At 39.5% G+C, this 19,558-nt stretch overlaps 2 protein-coding genes across 2 annotated transcripts in view; both read right to left on the bottom strand.

Moving 5' to 3' along the window:
• Positions 1-1,407: 1,407 nt before the first annotated feature.
• LPCAT2 (lysophosphatidylcholine acyltransferase 2) overlaps positions 1,408-19,558 on the bottom strand; it is a 29,865-nt gene continuing 11,714 nt past the window's right edge. Inside the window, exons 7-14 of the mRNA XM_058813318.1 lie at positions 18,506-18,540; positions 16,484-16,538; positions 13,338-13,420; positions 12,660-12,785; positions 11,427-11,580; positions 5,049-5,147; positions 3,242-3,383; positions 1,408-2,974 (exon numbers count right to left, since the gene is read on the bottom strand). Of these exons, the coding sequence (XP_058669301.1) occupies positions 2,763-2,974; positions 3,242-3,383; positions 5,049-5,147; positions 11,427-11,580; positions 12,660-12,785; positions 13,338-13,420; positions 16,484-16,538; positions 18,506-18,540 (906 nt within the window). The 3' untranslated portion in view covers positions 1,408-2,762. The remainder of the gene's footprint in view (positions 2,975-3,241; positions 3,384-5,048; positions 5,148-11,426; positions 11,581-12,659; positions 12,786-13,337; positions 13,421-16,483; positions 16,539-18,505; positions 18,541-19,558) is intronic.
• CAPNS2 (calpain small subunit 2) lies at positions 8,762-10,015 on the bottom strand. The gene is given in 2 exon segments (XM_058813319.1): positions 8,762-9,934; positions 9,937-10,015. Coding segments are annotated over 2 exon segments (876 nt in total). The 3' UTR covers positions 8,762-9,137.

Below are 19,558 nucleotides of genomic sequence, written 5' to 3'. Positions count from 1 at the left end.
AATCACAGCATCCCATGAGCCTGTATTCTTGTGAATAAGTTGTGTTTCCCTCTTGTAATAGACTTGTCCTTGTTTGATTCTTGCTGGTGTTAAGATTGCTGGAGTTTCTGCACACTTTACAGTGTCTTATTTTTGTATACGTGAAGAACTTATCATCAAATCCATGTCAAAGCAAGACAGAGAGATCCTCACTCAATAAATTATGTTTTCTATGGTGCCATGGGGCCAAATATCCTTTCTGCAGTGCAGGACTCACAATGATCCTAAAGCAGCCTGTAGACTTATGAATTTACACCTCAGGAAGTCAGAGACAGAAAGGTGTCATCCCTCAATGCCTGATTGAGAGCCATTTTCTGTTTAGTATTTTTGACCTTCTCCTTCTGTTTAGTTCCTGCTCTACCACTTAATGTAATGCCTGTTTATTGCAGACTGCTTTTAGTTTGGTCCTTTTAAAAGCTCCCTGAGGCACGATGATGCCTAGAAATTAATGTATTCCCTTCCTGCACGCCCAGCAGATGTGTGTATATTGAGTTAGCATCTCTAGCATTTAGCTAATTTTTCTTCAGAGCATGGCTGAATCACTGCTACATACCAAACCCATTTGTGGCCTTTCCTCTAACTACAGGGATAGGTAGATTTATATACATAATATTTTTAGCTGTAAGTGCAAAGGGCTTGTGTGACTTGCAGATTTTTATAAAAGCTCCAAACCTGCTGTGCTCCTGGTGCTGAATGTGGCTGGATTCAGCAGGAGTGTGTGCAGGGAAGCCTTTGCATCCCAAGACCCTGAAGTGCTTTCCTTTGTCATCTTTGCCCACACATCTTTTCCTTACTGGTTGGAATAGAAGTTATCTTTGAAGAGATTAGTGCTGGTTGAAAAGCTGAGAAATTGGTTAACATGCTAGGTAAAAGCATCCTTGCTAAGAATTAACATGAATTCCAGTTAACTGTATTCCTGCTTCTCTTTCTCTAACTGGGAGAAAATGCTCTCCTAATGTTCACAATACTCAAAGCCATGATTGTTATATCTCAGCTGTGGTTGAGGTCACTCATTTTACATGTAAATGGTGACACCATATTTTCAATCAAAAATGGCGCTCTCTCTCTCTCCATGGATTTGCACACCTTTATATCATAATCCCTCTTGTCAAGGTAATCACTAGAAGTAAATCTTTGGAAGAGTATTGGTCCTGTCCTGCTCTTCCAGTCCTACCATAAAGCAAGGTGCCACCATCCAAAGAACTGAAAATGCCAATTTCAGGCTGCACTGAGTTTACCAAGGTAAGATGTCTTAAGCATGATTTCCTGGAAACTCCCCCCAGCCCCTTGTGGTAGACAAAGTACTCTTCCTACTGTACTAAAAAGACTCAGATATTCAAGTAAAATCTTTTAAAAATATACATTTATTTTAAGCACATGAAACATCAGGAGAGGCACAATTATAAACAGAGAAAGTAAAACATGGCAATGAACTTGTGGCCAGACTGCAAGCAATAACTTAGAGGCAGAGTTCCTATATGAAAACCTGCTGAAAGTTGGTTATTATTGGTACTAGACAGTCTAGGCTTTGCTCATCTCAGTTATAATTTGAAAATATCTTCTCATTTCATCCCTTCTAGGTTTTTATTGAGAAGTATTTGCCTAAATAGCTATATATTTTAAATACTGCATAAAGTGCATTCAGATAAAGGATGGAAAAAGGTAAAGGCCCAATTTCCAGTGCACTAGAGAGGACGGAGGCAAAATATATTCAAATAATTGACTAGAAAGAGCTTGGTTTTGAACCAAGCCCCAAGAACACTGAGTAATGGCACAGTAATGCAAATATGTTTTTTAGGAGACAGCTTTAGATAGATCCTAAGTACAAGAACTATGGTTGGACAGCATATTTGCCTTTTGAGCTTTGCAGAACAAGGTCACATTCCTCTGTTGATAATTGCGAGAATAAAAAAATATGCTGAAGTTTGAAATGCTCCTCCCAATGTGATCCTGAACAGTTGTTACTGTAAACAACATGGTATTTATTTTGAAATAGTCAATTAATTCTTAGGTCTTACTGTCTGCATTTTCCTCTAGACTGTTAAGCTGCTATCATGGAATTCCAATTTGTTTTCTGTTGTTAGAAGTGCAGCCATTTCCATCTGCCACCAGCCTTTAGGCCTAAAGTGGTTTTTGTTAACATCAATGAACGAGCATGTCTTGTTCAGAAGCTTAGGCTTTCTGGTCCCTAAGTAGTTAAGGGCAGTCTAAGGACAGCCAAAAAACAAAATCTTAAATTCTCAGCTTCCTGTTACTCATTTGTGTGTTTCAGAAACCTGAGAATAGCTAAGTGATATTGCAAATTATAACAGTCCAGCATAATTTTTTTCCCTTAAGTGATGTTGGGGATGTAGAGGAATTGAGCAGCACCAAAAATACCACTTGTTTTGAGACAAGCGGACTCCTCAGTCTCCGTTCTGAGAGGTCACTGCAGTGCTGGAGCCTCGTACCCCTCTAAGCACACCTGTTACTTCTGTGGAAGCGTGAATTTGGAAGACACTGAACAACATTCCCAGTACTGTGATACTGACATTAAGGACTGAACAGTGGTTTTCCCTTACAATCAAACAGGAATAACTCCTTCTGATATGAAAACAAACAAACAAACAAAAAAAAGCCAAACTTTTTTTAAGTTGTAACTTCCATCTCTACATCGGTTGTGCTTATGAACAGCTGGGGGAAAAAATTCTGTAGAATTCAAGAGCTGAATTTTTTAACTCTTCTCAGTCATCCTTTTTGTCAGAGGTAGTTGAGCTATCTTCACTGCCTTCTGGAGAGACTTTATTTCTTGCAAGTGGTGTTGTTTCTGAGATCAGGGCTGGTGGCTCAGTTCTATGCTCCTCAAACATACCTAACTGGTGTCTCTGTAGATCTATGTATGTAGTAAACAATGAAGCATATTCTGGATGCTTGAGTGCAAAGTTCTTGAACTCCTCTGAAAAACATTAAAAAACATAGATATTATGCAGCAATAGAATCAAAGAAAATTTCAATGCCTACTTCTTTTACTGAAGCTGATCTCAAGTGAGTTCCCTCTAAGAAAACACAGGAATATGACACAAAGTATCTAAGTCTGTGCTTCAACAGTTCTTCCCAGAAACAAGGTATGAGAACCATCAGGGAATTTGAGGGAATCAAAAAAGGAAACCCCCTGTCAATATGACTATGAGAGAATTCTTTCTAACAAAAGGATGTAACTTACCATAGGAGACCTTCCCAGTTTCATCTGCATCTATTTCTTTAAAGAGCGCAGAAACATCAAGCTCAGGCAGCCTCAGTGCTGACTGAATGATAGAAGCAAACTCATTTTCTGTTATAGTGCCATCCTCATCTGTGTCAAAGAGCTGGAAGAGACAAAATGTGCAGAAATACTTTGGCATCACTTTGCCTATGAACCCTCTGTGCACATTAGCCACTTATTGTGCCTTTCTAGCACTCAGCAGCTCTGTGAACAATGCCTGGGATTTGAAGAGTCTGGAATAAGACTAAGCAGACACTTTGCAGAGCAATGCCCACGCTATAGCTGGGAATAGAGCATTCTGCCTAAACAAACAAACAAACCTCACAGCACAGGTTCACTGATAAAACATAAACAAAGATGTATGTTTATGGTCACCATGAGCTATGCTAAGAGTCTACTGGATTCAGCCAGTCTATACTGGAACATCTTCAGTTTTAGTCGCCATTTTTGTTAGGTTATAGCACATCTGCTGTCAGATTAAACTTGCTATCATAGTTCATGCTCTGACATACCTAAATTTTAGTGTATGTGACTGATCACTCACTAAGGAATTAATTGTAATTAACAAGGAATTTTGGTTCCTGGAATGCAGGCAGTTGATGTACACTGATCATCCCATCCTGCCCAGTGCAGTGACAGTAACCATCTGCTATGAATCACCCTTGGAGAAATACAAGGGATGGATGGCTGTAATTCTTAAATACTTGGCAAATACAGGCAAACTTTGCCATTCTGAAATAAAAGACATTTAGTGGCACAGAAAACAAGTAGCAAAAGGAACCCACAGTTCCATTTTAGACTGAAGCAGGCTTTTACCAGCTAAAGGAGTTGTTTTGTGCTGAAACTGGAAACTAAACCAAATTACTGATTTTATAATCAGCACACCTGTTAACATGCTGAACAGTATAGTCTAGGAAACAACACAATGGAACAGCAACAACAGCTGTTAGGCTTGCTTTTTCATGGATAAAACATCCCCAAAAATTAACAAATCACCTTTGAAAAGCTCTAGTGCTTATCTGAAAAGAAGCCAGCGGATATAATGGATTGCCAAAAAATCTCTGGTACTTCCCAAGTATGTATCAGTACTAGGAAGCATCCAGCTTACAATGAACATGAGTGGTATCTCAATATGTTGTTCAATACAGTTCATATGACTAGATTAATGGGTAAAACAACTGGATCTGTGTCAGAGCTACTAAAAAAAAAGCCAAGGATTCACAACATGGGCATGCCCGGTCATGTATTGTCTGCATGTACCTGAGATGTGAAAGGAGCTACTGCTCCTTTACTGCCTGTACTAGCAGGACACCAGAGGACAAGCCAGCAGCTCTTAGATGCAGCCCAGTTTTCAATGTGCCAGTCCTGAACAGCCCTTGATTTTTTTTTATTCCTCCTCTTCGTTAAGAACAATGACTCTAGTGAAGCTTGACCCACAAGAGGATATTACTCCATCTATTGTGACATTGAAGAATCACAGCAGAAAAAAACCCCAGGCAAAAAAAAACTACAAGTGCTGCTGAATCATTTTTGGAGTTAGCCTGCCAAGTTACATATTCATTAGTGCCTTTAGATGGCTTTTGAAACTCTGCTCTATGGTGCCTGGAATTCTTCCCCTCCCTTTCACACTCTAAATGTCAATTGGTTTAAGAGAATTACTCACATTTGCATAACAGATTGAAGCTATAAACTTATGATTTGAAAGCTAACAGACTTACAGTCAGTGTTGATTTGTCAGGTTTGTAGATTTACACTAAATTGAACTTACCTGAAATGCCATCCGAATAGTCTCCTCTGTGTTGGCTGGGTTACAAAGGATAGACAAACCAATCACATACTCTCTGAAGTCAATGGTGCCATCTCCATTCTGTAACCAAACATGCATGGCAGCAGTTAGAGTTAATACTGCAAATCACTTTAAAAGCTCCTCTGTGAATCAAACACAACACATACACTAAGACAGTTTACAATACTTGAGGGGTTTTGTTCTTCCTGGGAAAAAAAACCTAAGAGCTCACTAACTCTGTAATACTAAGGCTGGAGTAGCAATATACACGTTTTCAATAGCTATAAACTGGGTATAGATTTCTTTCTATGAACAAAACACAAACAAAAAAGATTTAAATCAACTTAAAATTTGTCTTTAGTACATGGCCTTCAGGAAGGCTCTAAGAATAACTGGAATCCATATGTTTGAGGTAACTGTAGCAGTGCATGCAGCACTGGCACTGGCTGAAGTTCAGAGACCAATGCAAGACAATGCAGAATCAACAGGCTGAGAGTGAGGCTGTTGTTTTGAGTTTGAACCTTCAGCAATAAAATACATGTCAGTGAAAGGACAACCACATCTCCCTGGTTTATCTTAAGCTTTCCTCTGAAGCCTGTGCACTGCCCTACATGCTATTTGGAAGCCAATGCACTGTCCTACCTTTTAAGCCAGAAAGGCAAGGAATTCATTGGAACAGCCTCTATAATAATTCCAGTTTTGATCTGAACAGACATTTCAATGTGCTAACTACAAAGTTACATCAACAAAACATTTGAAGCTTGCTTTGATGGGATTTGTGATTAATTCTGTGTAAGCTGCATTACATTTGCAGACAGGGAGAATGGCAGATGCCTGATGAAATCTATGCTTATGTCAGTGGTGTTTCTGTCACCACACTGGAAGTTTCTTGAGTGTTTTGGGAAACATCTGTCTGGGCAAAGGCCACCTGCAAAACTTACATGGTGGGACACAGAGCAGGTTATGACAGCATAACAGAGATGACAAGTAGACAAGAAGACATTGTTTTGAATATTCACAATAAGGGCATTCATCAAAAATGTTTTAAAAGCAAACTGAAGTGTAAAGCAGAGTTCCCTTTGTGGATAATATGTTTTGCATTTCAACAAGAAAAACATTTTCTCAAGAAGTGGAGTCCCTATGTATGAGAACAACACAAAACTTTTCCAGCCAAGTGAGTGAGGGGTGGTCAGCTGGGTAAATTTGCAGCAAAGAGCCAGACCAGGATTCTATTTCTGGCTCTCCTACCAACTTCTAATGTCCACTTGAGCATACCAACCTTAACCTTTCTGCTCTTGGCTTTCTGCTGCTGAACAGTGCAATATGCCAGGGGAGATACTAAGGCTGCGCTGTAGAATGCTTGAAAATTTTGGGTGCTATGAAACAGATATGAACTTTTAAGTTACTTTCATGGGTGTCTAAGGGTTATAACTTTTGACAGTTTTTAATCATTAGAAAAGGACAATGTTATCCCATACGTGTTATTTACAAATCTCTCTTTGGGTGCAGAGTTTGACTTTCAGTATTTTCTTCACACCGTAGTTCTCAGAGGTAACAGATCTAAATTTAAAGTGTAACATTACAAACATAAAGTCTTAAAACAACTTAAGCAACAGTACAGATAATAACTGTTCAACGTTCCACAGAATATTATTTTTTGATAGTTTTGCAGACTGTATTTGTAACAAAGGATTGTTTGATGTGATTAGAATATTTTTAAAATTTATTTTCAAAGCTAAGAATATGTATCACAGTAAAAGAATTGGGAAGTAAACTTTAAAATAATTTAATTACAAACAACTTCTGAAAGAAGTTAACACAGCTGTGGCTGCACATGGAAATATGACAAGAAAAAAGACAAAATAAAGGTCATATTACTTTCATTAGAATGTGAAAACTCAGTAATCAAAACTGAGTGCAATCTGATAGACAGAACTCCAGCCATTTTAGTAGGAAATAAAGTTACTATCCTTGCAAGATCATGTTGTGACTAGTTCTACTGAACTCTGGGATGCTGGCTAACTTCCAAATGCTCTGGCATTCTGGTTAAGGAGAAATGATGGGGTTGCTGCCTGGGAAAAGAAATGGAAGTTAAACTGAAAATACAGGAAAACTTTAGGTGCTTGTGTAACATCATTGCAAAAAGCACTTGCAATTGTCTTTCTATGCATATCTAACTGTGTTTGCAGCCTATGTACGTACCCAAGAATATTTTAAGGAAAAAATGTGTGAACTAAGCTCCAGTTCTCTACATGGTAAAGTAGAACATCAGAATTTGGGTATTTGTAGTTATGCTACACAAAGGAATCAAAACATAATGTAACCTTCAGGACTCCTGTTTTCTCTAAGGAAGCCAGCTTTCTGCTGCTATTTTCCCTATAGCATGCTGTGGTAACTGGGGTTTTGTTGTTGGTTTTTTTATATAACATAGTAAATCTTAGACTTTGGAAAACAAGAAAGTTGCACTGTCATAAGCATTCTCCATTTAGATTTGCACAGGGACTGCAAGCCAGATGCAGTATAAAGTACTACTGCATCAATACTTTAGAGGAGGGTATCACACTTTACCTCCTGCTCACTTTTCTACTACTCAGACCCCAAATGGCACTTCGTGGCACAATGGATAACTGAGTGCTTTTCCACTGAAGAACTGGGAGGAGGCTGAATGCCATTAGGAAGGAACTGGCCTCTTTTCTCTGGGATAGTATGAATATTTTTCTGTTTGCTATTAGACAAAGCGCAGGAGGAAAAAAGTCTGGGCACAAATTGTAAGTTAGTTTCAAGTGAAAAGGTTTCTGCAAGTATACCAGGGAGGATATCTCAACAATTTGAAAAACACTATTTGCCAAGTGCAAGATTTAGAAATCAAACCTATGGAAACTTACAGACCAAATCAAACCAAACCACAGCACCCCATTAATGTGCAGATTGGCCTGCAGGTATTGTGTGGTATTTCTCAATGAGTCACTGCTGTGTCCCTGGGGAAGGGCAGGGGCATTTGAGAGAGGCGCTCTCTCACATCTGGACACTGCCTCTAGTGCCAGGCTGCTGATTTAACTCCTCTTTTCACATTCCAGCCAGTTCGCACACACCCAAGACGATTTTCGTTTAAAGCAGCAGAGCCCTGCCAAGAAATCCGCCTTGTGCAAGAGCTGTTTTGATCAACAATGTAATTCTTAATTTAAAGAAATGCACTTTTGACAGTTCATGTTATTCCTTTTATTTTTTTACTCAGCAGTTGACATCTTAGCCAGAACTGCATAACTGCCTTGAGTGGGATGCTGCACTCTGATGAAATTTCACTCAGACAGCCAAAGGTTGACTTTGGCTCTCTCTGCTATGTGACTGCATAATTATTTCAAGTTTCTCTAAATATAAATGTAGTATTTTGTTTGCTTTATAACTATGTTTAGGTTTGAAGGAAAGAGAGAAAAGACTAGTTCATGGAACTGTAGGAAGGAGATCATTGCAGAAGTAGCCTCATATAAGTCTTCAATTTTGTCCTGGCCACCAGATATAACTGACAGTAAAACTGAGGTTTTGCTTCAGCAGCCAAGCATGAAAACGCAGAAGTAGAAAGGAAATTGAATGGTTATGTAAGTTCACTGATCATTACAGTTATTGCAACTCTAATGTTGTTCCCCTCATTAGAAATAACTGCACAAGACTCTACCAGTGACTGCCTTCAGGCAAACAGCATTTATTCCAGCTTAGTGACTGCTGACAAACCAGAACAGCAACATCAACACCAAACTTGGGAGCTTTTTTATGTAATAGTTATACTAGTGTACAAGCCACTTTACATGAAACAGTAAATAAGCTTTGATCTTTCTAATATATTCCCTAACCTTAGAGTTTAGAATTTTCTTAACTTTTGCAACTGCCCAAACAACCTACAGAAACCCCTCAGAAAAGCAGACTAGTGCATGCACTAGAGGAATCACTACACTTGAAGCTAAGCCATCTACTGCTACATCTGCCCTAGAAAGACTAAAGGCAAAGCCCACAGCAGTGTAGCAGAGGAGTGCAGCCCTCCAGGTGGATCTTCCACACAAAGCCTCTTCTTTGCCTTCATGAATACATGGTCAGCTGCAGCCAGTCTTCAATGGTCACTCTGACATGGCCACTTCCATCCTGGTCCAGGGACTTGAAGGCCCTGAACATGCTGTCCAGGCGCACCAGGCAGCTGATGAAGCTGTTGAAGTCCATGCTGCCGTCCTCGGCGGCGTACCTGCGCACGATCACCCGGCACAGCTGCTCGTTCAGCTGGAACCCCGCAGCCCTCAAGGCGCTGGGCAGCTGGGCTCTCCCCACGGTGCCTGACTGATCAGTGTCGTACTGCTTGTACACTCCTTGCCACTTCTTGACGTTGTTCCACAGGTACTTGAACTCCTCAAAGCCCAGCTTGCCGCTCGTGTCGCTGTCCATGACGGCGACCATGCTGCGGCAGGTGTCCAAGCTGAAGCCATCCGCCTTCAGGTCTTGGTGTCTGGAGAGGACTTTGTTCAGGATGTCCCTTAGCTCGGTGGCACACACTTCCATATCATCTCCAGCCAGCTGGGCAAACAGGCGACGAAATTGTCTGATCTCATCACTCTCCTGAGCTTCCACATTTGTAAAATGATTGCGAGGAGGTGGAGGTGGCTCTGGGTTATACTGAGCTGCCGCTTCACTTATAAGGTTGACGAGACCTCCAACAAGTCCTCCAATATTCCCTGCACCTCCACCTCCTGTCAGGAGCCCTCCAAGGCCACGTACAAGGTTTCCTCCACGACTCTTACCACTTCCTCCACTTCCTCCACTCAGCAAAGCTTTAGCAAGGAACATTGTGAAGATTTTCTGAAGTGACTTACTCAGAGATCCAGTGTTCTGTAGCTCTCTGAAGCTGTTTTGTGTCTGACTTGGGCGTGGGTAAAACACAGCTTATCTGCATGCTTAGACCTCACCATGTCTGTGCATGTTTCTGGCTCCCAGTTACGTCTCACTGGTTTCTGTCAGGTGTAGATACGCCCCTATTTCTTTTCTTCTTTGCATTGTTATGTTTATGTGATTTGAGGAAGGAACCATTTTAGAGAGAAACATAATGAGGTTGAAACCCACAAAGCAGATGTCTCAGAATGCTTATGCTCATACCTGAAGCAATTTGAAACCAGCCCTGTTAGATGAGCATGACTGTTCCTCAGTTGTGCTGATCTCCTTAAAGGCGAATGCAGCCTTGCACTTCTTTGTTTCCACAATCTTTTAGTCCCTCAAAATTTTAGTGAATTGAGCATTACTCTACTAGTTCTAGTCATTGATGTTGCACCATATAAAGAAAGTGGAAGGAGTATGATTGCCCTTAATTACTCTGGTTGCCACTGCACATTTCTGATATAGATACTGTGCATCAGGACTTAGACTACATAGCTCAGGAGCCAATGGTCCAAGATAGGGAGGCAGAAACGACAAAAGGATGAGTACCTAGCTCTGCTAGAGCTTCAAGGACTTCAGAAGTTCAGGAAATATGTTTGACTCTTTCCTATTTTAGAGCTTGTAAAAACTTTTTATGTCAAAAATCCTGAAACAGTTTTAATCAGCATATACCATGGCCTCCCAAGGACAGGTGTACTGCTAAGGCCAACTGATCAGGAAGAGTGATGGTGAGCTGGGAAAGCTCTTATGGTAACAGAAAACCTCCAGTCCACAGGCACCTGCAGGACAACAGGCTGTGTGCACTGCAGCACAAGTGGAGGCCTAGAAGTAAGATTAATTCTATCTCTGCTCTAGTCACTGATGCTTCTGGTATAGAGAGAAATGCAGCCATTTCTGTCATCCTCAGAGAGAAGAAGAAAACTGGAGAGATTAGCACTGACTAGGGGTAAAGCCTAAATGATCATGTTAACACATAGCCCACTTTACTGATGAGAGAAGCAAGAGGGGTCCCTGTACAGTCTAACAGCACCATTCACAAGCACAGCAGGAACACTGCAGTGCTCCAGTGAAAACTCCAGTTAGCTTCACTCTGCCTTAAATTATCTAATTAATTACAACAGCTAACCAAGCTATCAAAATGTACATAAAATCAAAATCTGCAGTTGGCCAAAGAAAATATTCAGCTGTTACCAGCATGAAGATTATTGTCTGATACTGGTGCAGCAGCTTGGTCTGAGGGATGGCTGCCATCTCACAAGGCAGAAACTAATGAATATTTTCTCCACTGAAACTTATGAAAAAAAACTGTAGGAGTCACCTACCTTGCTTACAGAAACTGTTAACCAAGAAGCATTTACTAAGCTGGACATAATGCATTATAATAAATATAGTTTTGGTATGTGATGTCTAACAAAATATTGTCAACAAGTCAGTTAACCAATTACTCACCCTATCAAAAAGTAGAAACAGCTCTTTGAGGACATCTGAAATAGGCAGCTTCAAGTACTCAGCAAACTCCTCAATTCCAATTCTTCCCCCTTTGGAAGCACTTGCAATAGCAGCAAAAGTATCCAGCTGCTCTCTGACATGATTCCATTTTAGGCTATGCAAACATGAGAGAGAGGAGATATTTCTATACAGCAGTTCTCGGACAGATGGAATTTCAGTAGGAGTTATTACAGTGTTCAAAAGTGAAAAACTGCCCAACAGGGCATGTGTGTACAGCTTTTCTAATGCTGTACTTCAGACCAGATATTTGACTTTAAAGCAGTAATTAAGGACTGCTCCCCTCTGGTTATTAATACTAAAAGCAGGCAGTTCTATGCTTGGGTATATCAGACTTCCACAGAATAACTTCCCAAACCTAGAATTGTCTGTCCAATTACTAGGCTGCTCCAGCAGAGAGCTTTTCATTACCATAAATTCAGGTGTAACAGTATTTTTCTGCATCATGCTCTAGGGTAAGTATTTCCTTGACAGAGGGAGCAGGTCTCAGCTCTATTAGCAAGCTCTCTACCCAAAAACCAGTATTGCTAGAGCCTCAGAACTGTCAGATCTCTGCAAAAAATACCACTGCACCTCAGTAAGAATAACTGGGATTGCCATGTAAGTATTCCAGATAGAATTCTATAAATGGATACATAGCACTTAATAATAAGTCAAGATTTATTGGACACATTCAGATTTCACCACAGCCATGCCAGGTTATTTGATGGAGTATGGTTACATGGCTCAGTCCTCAAATTCCACTGTATCCAGACAGAAAAAACTAACATCACTAGTGACACATGGCTGCACAGTAAAACTAAGAACAGTAAGCTGAAGTTTCAGGCTGGAAAGAAAGCTTTTTACTTCCTGCCACAAGCTGTCAGTGCCTCACCACTAAAGCAATTTAAATTTCCACCAAGATTACCATTACATTCTTCAAATAGGTAATGCTCTGCTTTTCTCACCCTTTGGTGAAAACAATCTTTTCTCTGGCAACAAAAATTGCTTGGGATTAGTCCTTACTGGGATTTTCCTCATCTCTGATTTCCTTGTAATTTATGTAAGTTGTATTCTTAAATACAGTATGTTACACATGGCCAAGTCCATAGTCTGGTTATTTAACCTTTGGTAGATATCCATCAACACCTGCAGCACTTTAGTATTTATGTTACCAAGCAGTAAAACTTCCCTTACTTGAGTTTCTTGCTAATTTTGGTGAACTCCACCAGCCCAGCTTCCATGGGTAAAGTCAACTGTCCTGCTGAAATCATCAGTCTGCAATCCTCAAAAGTGTGATCAGTGACTGGCAAATTCAAAGCACTGAAATAAAATCAAGGAAAAGCAAAATTAATTTCTTATATATGAAGGTTAATTAATTTCTTATATATGAAACTTATTGTAGGCAGTTTCCCTTCTCTGATATGCAAAGCAAATGTTAATTCATTCTTGCACTGCTGCAAGTAGGACAAAGCAATACACACCATTTCATGAACCTGTGAAACCACACTGTGAAACTACATTATAGCAGCACCATGAGCTTTTAAGATTTACAGTCTTGTAAATGCAGCCCAGTAATGCTGGAGAACAAACCACCACCCACTTGTCCTTTCCAAGCAAGGAGAGATCATTTTATTCCAGTTTTCTATGAATTGAACGTACTATGTTCCAATGTATATCTTTTTTGTGTTCCATGTAAAAACAATTGGGGTAATTTAGCATAGGATTTTGACACCTCTTAGTGAAAATCTACAGCAATTCCAATGGATAATACCCAAAACTTGATTAAATTGTACATTATGATTAGGCTGTATATAGAACTGCTGGATATAAAAGAACAGTTCTCAGAGGTTTTACTGATGATCAGTTACTTACTTTGCCATGGTTTGTCGGACTCTGTTGGCAAAAAGAATTGGATCACTCTTTTCTTCTTCAGTAGGAACATGAACAGGCAGAAACTGAAAGGGATGAGTTATCCAATCAATTCAGTAGTTAACACTTCATTAGGAACATGAGCAATTTCTTACTTTTGTTTTGAGTGCGGGAGAACAGAACATCAGCCATGCAATGAAAGGACTGAGCACTAGAGGTCTCAGCCGCCTCAGAAACTGCTCAGGCTCTTCTGCCCTCCCCACACAAATGAAATTTACTGCAAAACCCTCAAGGATTGGTAGAAGCTTAAGATGTACAATCAACTCTCCAAAGAAGGAAAGTATAATAAATACATACTGAGAAGATTAAATGCTGAACTGGTAAGAATGTGAGCTTGAAATACTGAACACTTCTTTTCAGAGATCCTTTTTAAGTGATATATATTAGACTAGCGTGTGTGAGAGTTTTAATGTTTTTAAATACAAACTGCAGTCCCATCTCATACCTTGTATCTGTCAGCATGTGACTGATAAGTTTTCCCCCTTGACAAAAACATTAAAGAATCATAGTTCTGACTTGTAAGTAGCACACTAACTGGAACTCCAAGCAGAAAGTAAAAAACCCAACAAGCCCTCTCCGACCACACCTAGGAAACACCCCAGCTATCTAAATGGAAACAAGTTTACTATTGAGGATTCAGTATTATTATGTAAGAACTTGGAAGTACCTTTTTACCAAAATAGCCTCTAGATGAACTATTATCTATTGTGGCATGAACCAGCACCTGTTTGCAAAGGGCTGTGTGTGGGGGAGCTCTTCCTACTTCAGCCTACGGTGTTTGCTCACAGCTGTTTACTGTGCCTTTTCCCAGCTATGGTTATCACTTATCTGAGTTCTGCTGCTCTGCACCCTGCCCTTAATTCCTAGAATACAAAGATTCCAAAATAAAGTGTTGCTCATGGTTCATTGGAAGAAAGTTATTAATTATGTACCAGTGTGTTGCTTTAGTTATACTGCAGGTGCTGGTGATGCATTATTGCAGTGCTAACTGTCCCATATAAACAGTTTGTCTTGAAGAGATATTCAAAGTTTTTTTTTTTTTAAGGAATGTTTTCTCTTTATGATTAAAACCAGTGAGTTTATGGAATTGGTTATCTGTCAAATAACCATAAAATTTTCATTTTATAATTAAAAGTTGTCTCCCCTGTAAGGAAAGGAGAGGTCCAGCTGTTGACGGGAATATTTGAGATTTCATTCCTTTTGTAAGCAGTTGCCAGCTTTGTTCAAAGCCTGGAATAGGTCCCTGGTTATTACAACTCCCCTTGAGAAGTCACATAAATCTTAAACTGAGAAAGCACAGGCACAGAGCATGCAGGAATCTCTGACACCCCTGAGTGGGATGAAGTCATAACTCTGGGTTTATCTACGCAAACACGGCCACGGCTTTGACAGTGGTCATGACTTCACTTGAGGCTGAGGTAAATTCCTGGCAGCTTAAACACCACCTTCATCCCCTCCAAAAAACCCCCCTACAATTATTCATAAAACCTGTTTGCCAGTTGAGAATCAAGAATTTGGTTTCTTGACCTCCTGCAGTGGCTGCATGATCTCACAGCTCAGCTGCTTATCTGCTGGAGAGTGGCAAGTGCATCTTCCCAGCCAAATTCAGTCCTGTAAGAAAATTCTTCACACCTCTTTCAGCAGCAAAAATATTTTTCTGATCTGCCTGAGACCTAGTCTCTCTTCTCTGAATTCTTCAAATTCTTACAGAATTTGCCAATTGCTGTATTTTTTGCAGCCCTAAAACTCCCTGCCAGGCTGAGTTCCTTGTGCAATATCCCAGTGTGTTAGAGCAGGACTGGACATGGACACACAGCCCTGGAGCCCATCACTGCTCCTGCACATCAAGTAGAGGCACTCCAAGACTGGTGGGAGTGGGGAGGCTATTTACACACAGGATGGGACAGCAACAAAAATGTCCATTTCTAAAATGAGTAGCTGAAGTCCCTCCTTCCACAGGAAAATGTGTCCCTCCTCTTTGTAGAAACTGAAAGGCTTTTGCACTGACACTAAGAAATTAGTTTCATTTTGGGGACACATGCTGCTGTGAAAGCTGCAAATTTTTTCATGTTTCAGTTTCATCTCTTGGAACATGAAATTTATTTTTTTAAAAACAAGTTTGAGTTCTGTTCTGAAGTAGGGAAAATGATGCTCTTCCTTCTCTTGGAAGGGCTGCATTAATTGTTCCTTGCTCCCATGTATATAAATCACACTGAACAAAATTATTAGGTGAATTATCTCTTGATTACACCCTCTACAAATATGTGTCTAATTCATGCACTATACAGTAACAAGATGCTCCCTTAAAATGAATTTCATTGCTCCACAACACAGACTAGATTGCCAATTGTTAGCAGTAATAACACTGCTTGTATCCATAAAGCTTTGGACTCTTGCCAAATTCTGTGTTTTGCAAATAAACAGCAAAATGTGTCATTTTCTCCCCTTCCTCAGGTTCCTAAACCAGCTTAGGCCACACTGACAATCCTTTCTGGTCTGGTAAGGAATGTGTTCTGAAAGCTGCCTCCTTGGCAGGGAGCAGTTAGAGTGTGGGTGCTCACATGAGGAAGTGTGGATGTTGTTTCAGTTGTCATTCACCTGTCCCTGTGCTGTGCAGTGGATTTAATGATCAAGGGAACTGGTTCCTTACATGAGGCTCAGCACAAGTACTTGAATGAACTCTTAGTTGTAGAAATCTATGAGAGTCCAGTCTGGGGAAATGGTGAGGAAGAGAAGGTTACTTAAAAGGGATCAGAGAAACGGGGAGGTGGGAAAAAGAAGCTGTTATGTTTGAAAGAATGTATGTTAATTCTTAGTTTTAATATCTGTAGAATTCATGTGGTGATAATTAACAGTGATTTTATAATGCTCTAAAAATAAAGTAATTTCTGCAGCTGTCTTAGAAACTCATCAGTATGATACATACATACGGACAACAAATCTATTCCTTACTGTGATGCTTGCTCTTGTATCTGAGACATTTGTTTATTGTTCACTAAAAATAACTAATAATGTGAAGACTGCATTTATATTAAAGCAGAAATTCCCTGGTTGCTAAATCTTAATACAAAAATATTTCCAATTCTTACCTCAACTTCTATTCTTGTGAAGATCTGACACATTGTCATTAAGCACAGCTCTTTACTGCAGGCAAAGAGGAAGAAAAAGAAATTTTACTTATTTAAAACAAAAGAATTTGCATGTCAGTAGATTAAACATTTTAAAGCACAAAAACCCAAAGTTAGTATTAGGCAAGGTTTTTAAGTACCTTGCAGTGAAGTTTCCCAAAAAGTTACTTTTCACATTTTTTCTAACAGGGCTTCTGTATACAGCTGCTGCTTGCTCACAGGGCAGGCAACTTATTGTCTGCTCTCAAGCACATTAACAATTTTGCACAGCTCTTTGGCCACTAAAACATCTCCCTCTCTTTAAGGAGGTCCTCCATGGACACTGGATTTTAAATTTTAAGAGCTTTGATTCTGAGAAGAAGCTTTACTTTATCTTTTACTCTCTCAGCTGCAAAATAGGACCAGTAACTTCATTATGCAGAACTAGATTTGTTAGTATTTGCTAGTCACTTTTCAAATTACAGTAACATTTACACAGAAGTGTTAATGAAGTGCCACCAGGGTCACGACCATCAGTGCTTTTTTAAAACGTCAGAAATTTTAGGATCAACAGATAAACTTGGGGAAGGGAGAAACTGCTAAAGAGAATAAGCATAGTCACTTCTACTTCTGACTTGCTCTTTTCACTGTGATTTTTAAGCAGAAATGCACACTTGATCTTTACAGCAGGTATATTTTAATAGAAAACTTTCAAGCAGTGTTTCTCTGTTCTTGTTTTGGGCAAAATAGAAAAGGGAAAAGGCAAGAGAACCTATGGGATCCTGTCTATCTTCTGCACAAGTCCACTCTTAATGCTTGATTTTCAAACACATAACATCAGGTATTCCTCCAAGGCACAGAAGTAAGAGATAAGCAGTAAGTGAAAGCAGGAACTGTGTCAGGAGGTTTCTGAGGAGACCGGTACTGTCCCGTCCTGGCCACAATATCCAGGAAGTTTTACAAAGAGTGAGGCACTTTTGCATGTTGTGATCTACAAGTTTGTGCAGGGAATATTCTTCTCCTGGTTCCAGTTAGTTTTGCTAAGAATCTATGGATTCTTCTCCATCCATCCCTTCTCTCCTCATGATTTTGCTAAGCAGTTCCTTTCACCTGCTCACAGATTTTGATCTGAGCCTTCACCATCCAGCCACCAGGCTCAGAGCATTTCTCTACTCTGAGTGAATGGGCAGCCTCTTCCCTCCCATGGGAATATCTCTGATTTAGTTCTTTCTTTGCCTGCTCCTACTCTATCTAGCATAACTGAAGACACAGTTCTAGTTTAATATTTCAGCAAAAACCCTCCATGGAGGAAATCCGTAGTATGTACTGAAATTGCAATGTTCATTAGTCTCAGTAAGCTGATATCAGCAATGGTAGAAAGAGGAAAAAATCTTGGGAAACTGAAATAGAAATTTTCATGTCCATCGTGTCCATTGTTTAAGTGTGCAGATGTCAGGATTATATATATATAAAAAAGTGTGTGTATATACATATATATATTTATAAAGATAGCTTAAAAGGTGCTTATGATCTGCTCCACTAGTCCAGACGTGTTTCACAATTAACTGCCTTACAAATGTTAGTAAATCAGGACTACTGTACCTAGATACACTACATATTCCATATGAAAATGTGGTATATGGAGTCTGAAAATGCACATTTTAATGAATGTTTGTAAAGTGAAAAGTATTTTCTAGACATATTTTCAGTGCAGTTGTGAAGGTTCTTTAATACTTTTCTTTCCTTTGTTCTAATTAATTTGCAAAACAGGAGAAAACTAAAAAAAAAGAGTGGTGGAACTGGAAATAATACTTTCCTTTGCTAACCGTTTCTTAGCCATTCAGATATGAAATCTACTGCATGACAGCACTACTGATATTTCCCCCTAATAAAAACAGATCTAGAAGAACATGTGTCTTGGCTTAGTGAAATCTGTTTGGCAGACTGTTTAGCAACAGGGGAAAACTTTCTGTATGCAATTTTCAGCAGGATTAAGAAACTTACAATGAATAGCCCTGCCATGTCCAGGTCACAGTATCCTAAGGAAAAAATAAAACACAGAAATGTATGAAAAAACCAGATGAAAGTTAGCAAGCAAGCAAGTTACAATTTAAAACAGGCACAATTTTAGTAAAAGCGGATGATGTTTTTATAGGCCTATAGTGAAAATAAATAAAGGTGTTAAGGCAAATTGGATTCCTTGCCTTAAAAATTTGGAAATAAGCATGGCAGACTTTTATAAACATTTGGGAATAACATTTATAGTTAGTTAGATATTGTAAATCATTCACTCTGATCTAAACAACAGAAGCAGGGAAAAGAAAAATGGGTAAGACTTTGTCAGTGGGCCTTACCAGTCCCTTTAGAGAGGCATTCTCATAAACATGTCTCATTTAGTTAACGACATTTCTGCATAATTTACCATTCTTTGATTTTTTTTTTTCTCTTCTCTCTGTGTTTATTACCTCTTATACATTATTTTTACAGTGTGTACTGGCAGATCCTTAAATCTTATCAGGGAAATGCAATACCAATCCCCTTGGGTGATTCATATTTGACATTTATTTGTAAAAGGATTACACAAAGGAGTCTTTGCAAATAACAATAACAACCATATTTTCAATCCTAACAAAATGTTAGGAAGTGAAAGTTTGGTCTTTCCTGGATTTGTTGGATGACCAGGTAATTTAAAAAATGTTGAAAAGGTCCCAGCTTTACAGGCAGAGTGAAGTGGAGCTGCACAAGGAATGCTGCCTGAAAAGAACATCTGCAAAGCTGCACTCCTGAGGAGGGGTGTTGGATGTACTGCATGGCTCAGCTTTGCTTCTGTTCAGAAACATCACAAGTCCTTTTGCAGTAAGGCTATCTTGAGGTTAACCAGAAAATGATGACTAATAGGGAAGTTTGTCCATTTTAGACTTCAAAGGACAGGCTCTGTGGCACTGCAGGAAGTTCCCAACTTCCGCCACAACACTTTCCTGTCTCCCCCCTTTAGCTAAGAAGCCCTGCAGTAATTTTTCAGAGTCAGAATAGCAACTACACCATGGTGACACTTGG

Source organism: Ammospiza caudacuta, chromosome 13, assembly GCF_027887145.1.
Source record: "Ammospiza caudacuta isolate bAmmCau1 chromosome 13, bAmmCau1.pri, whole genome shotgun sequence".
Classification (NCBI taxonomy): Eukaryota; Metazoa; Chordata; class Aves; order Passeriformes; family Passerellidae; genus Ammospiza; species Ammospiza caudacuta.
Note: the sequence above shows the minus strand (reverse complement) of the source record. Positions and strands in the feature narration are given on the sequence as shown.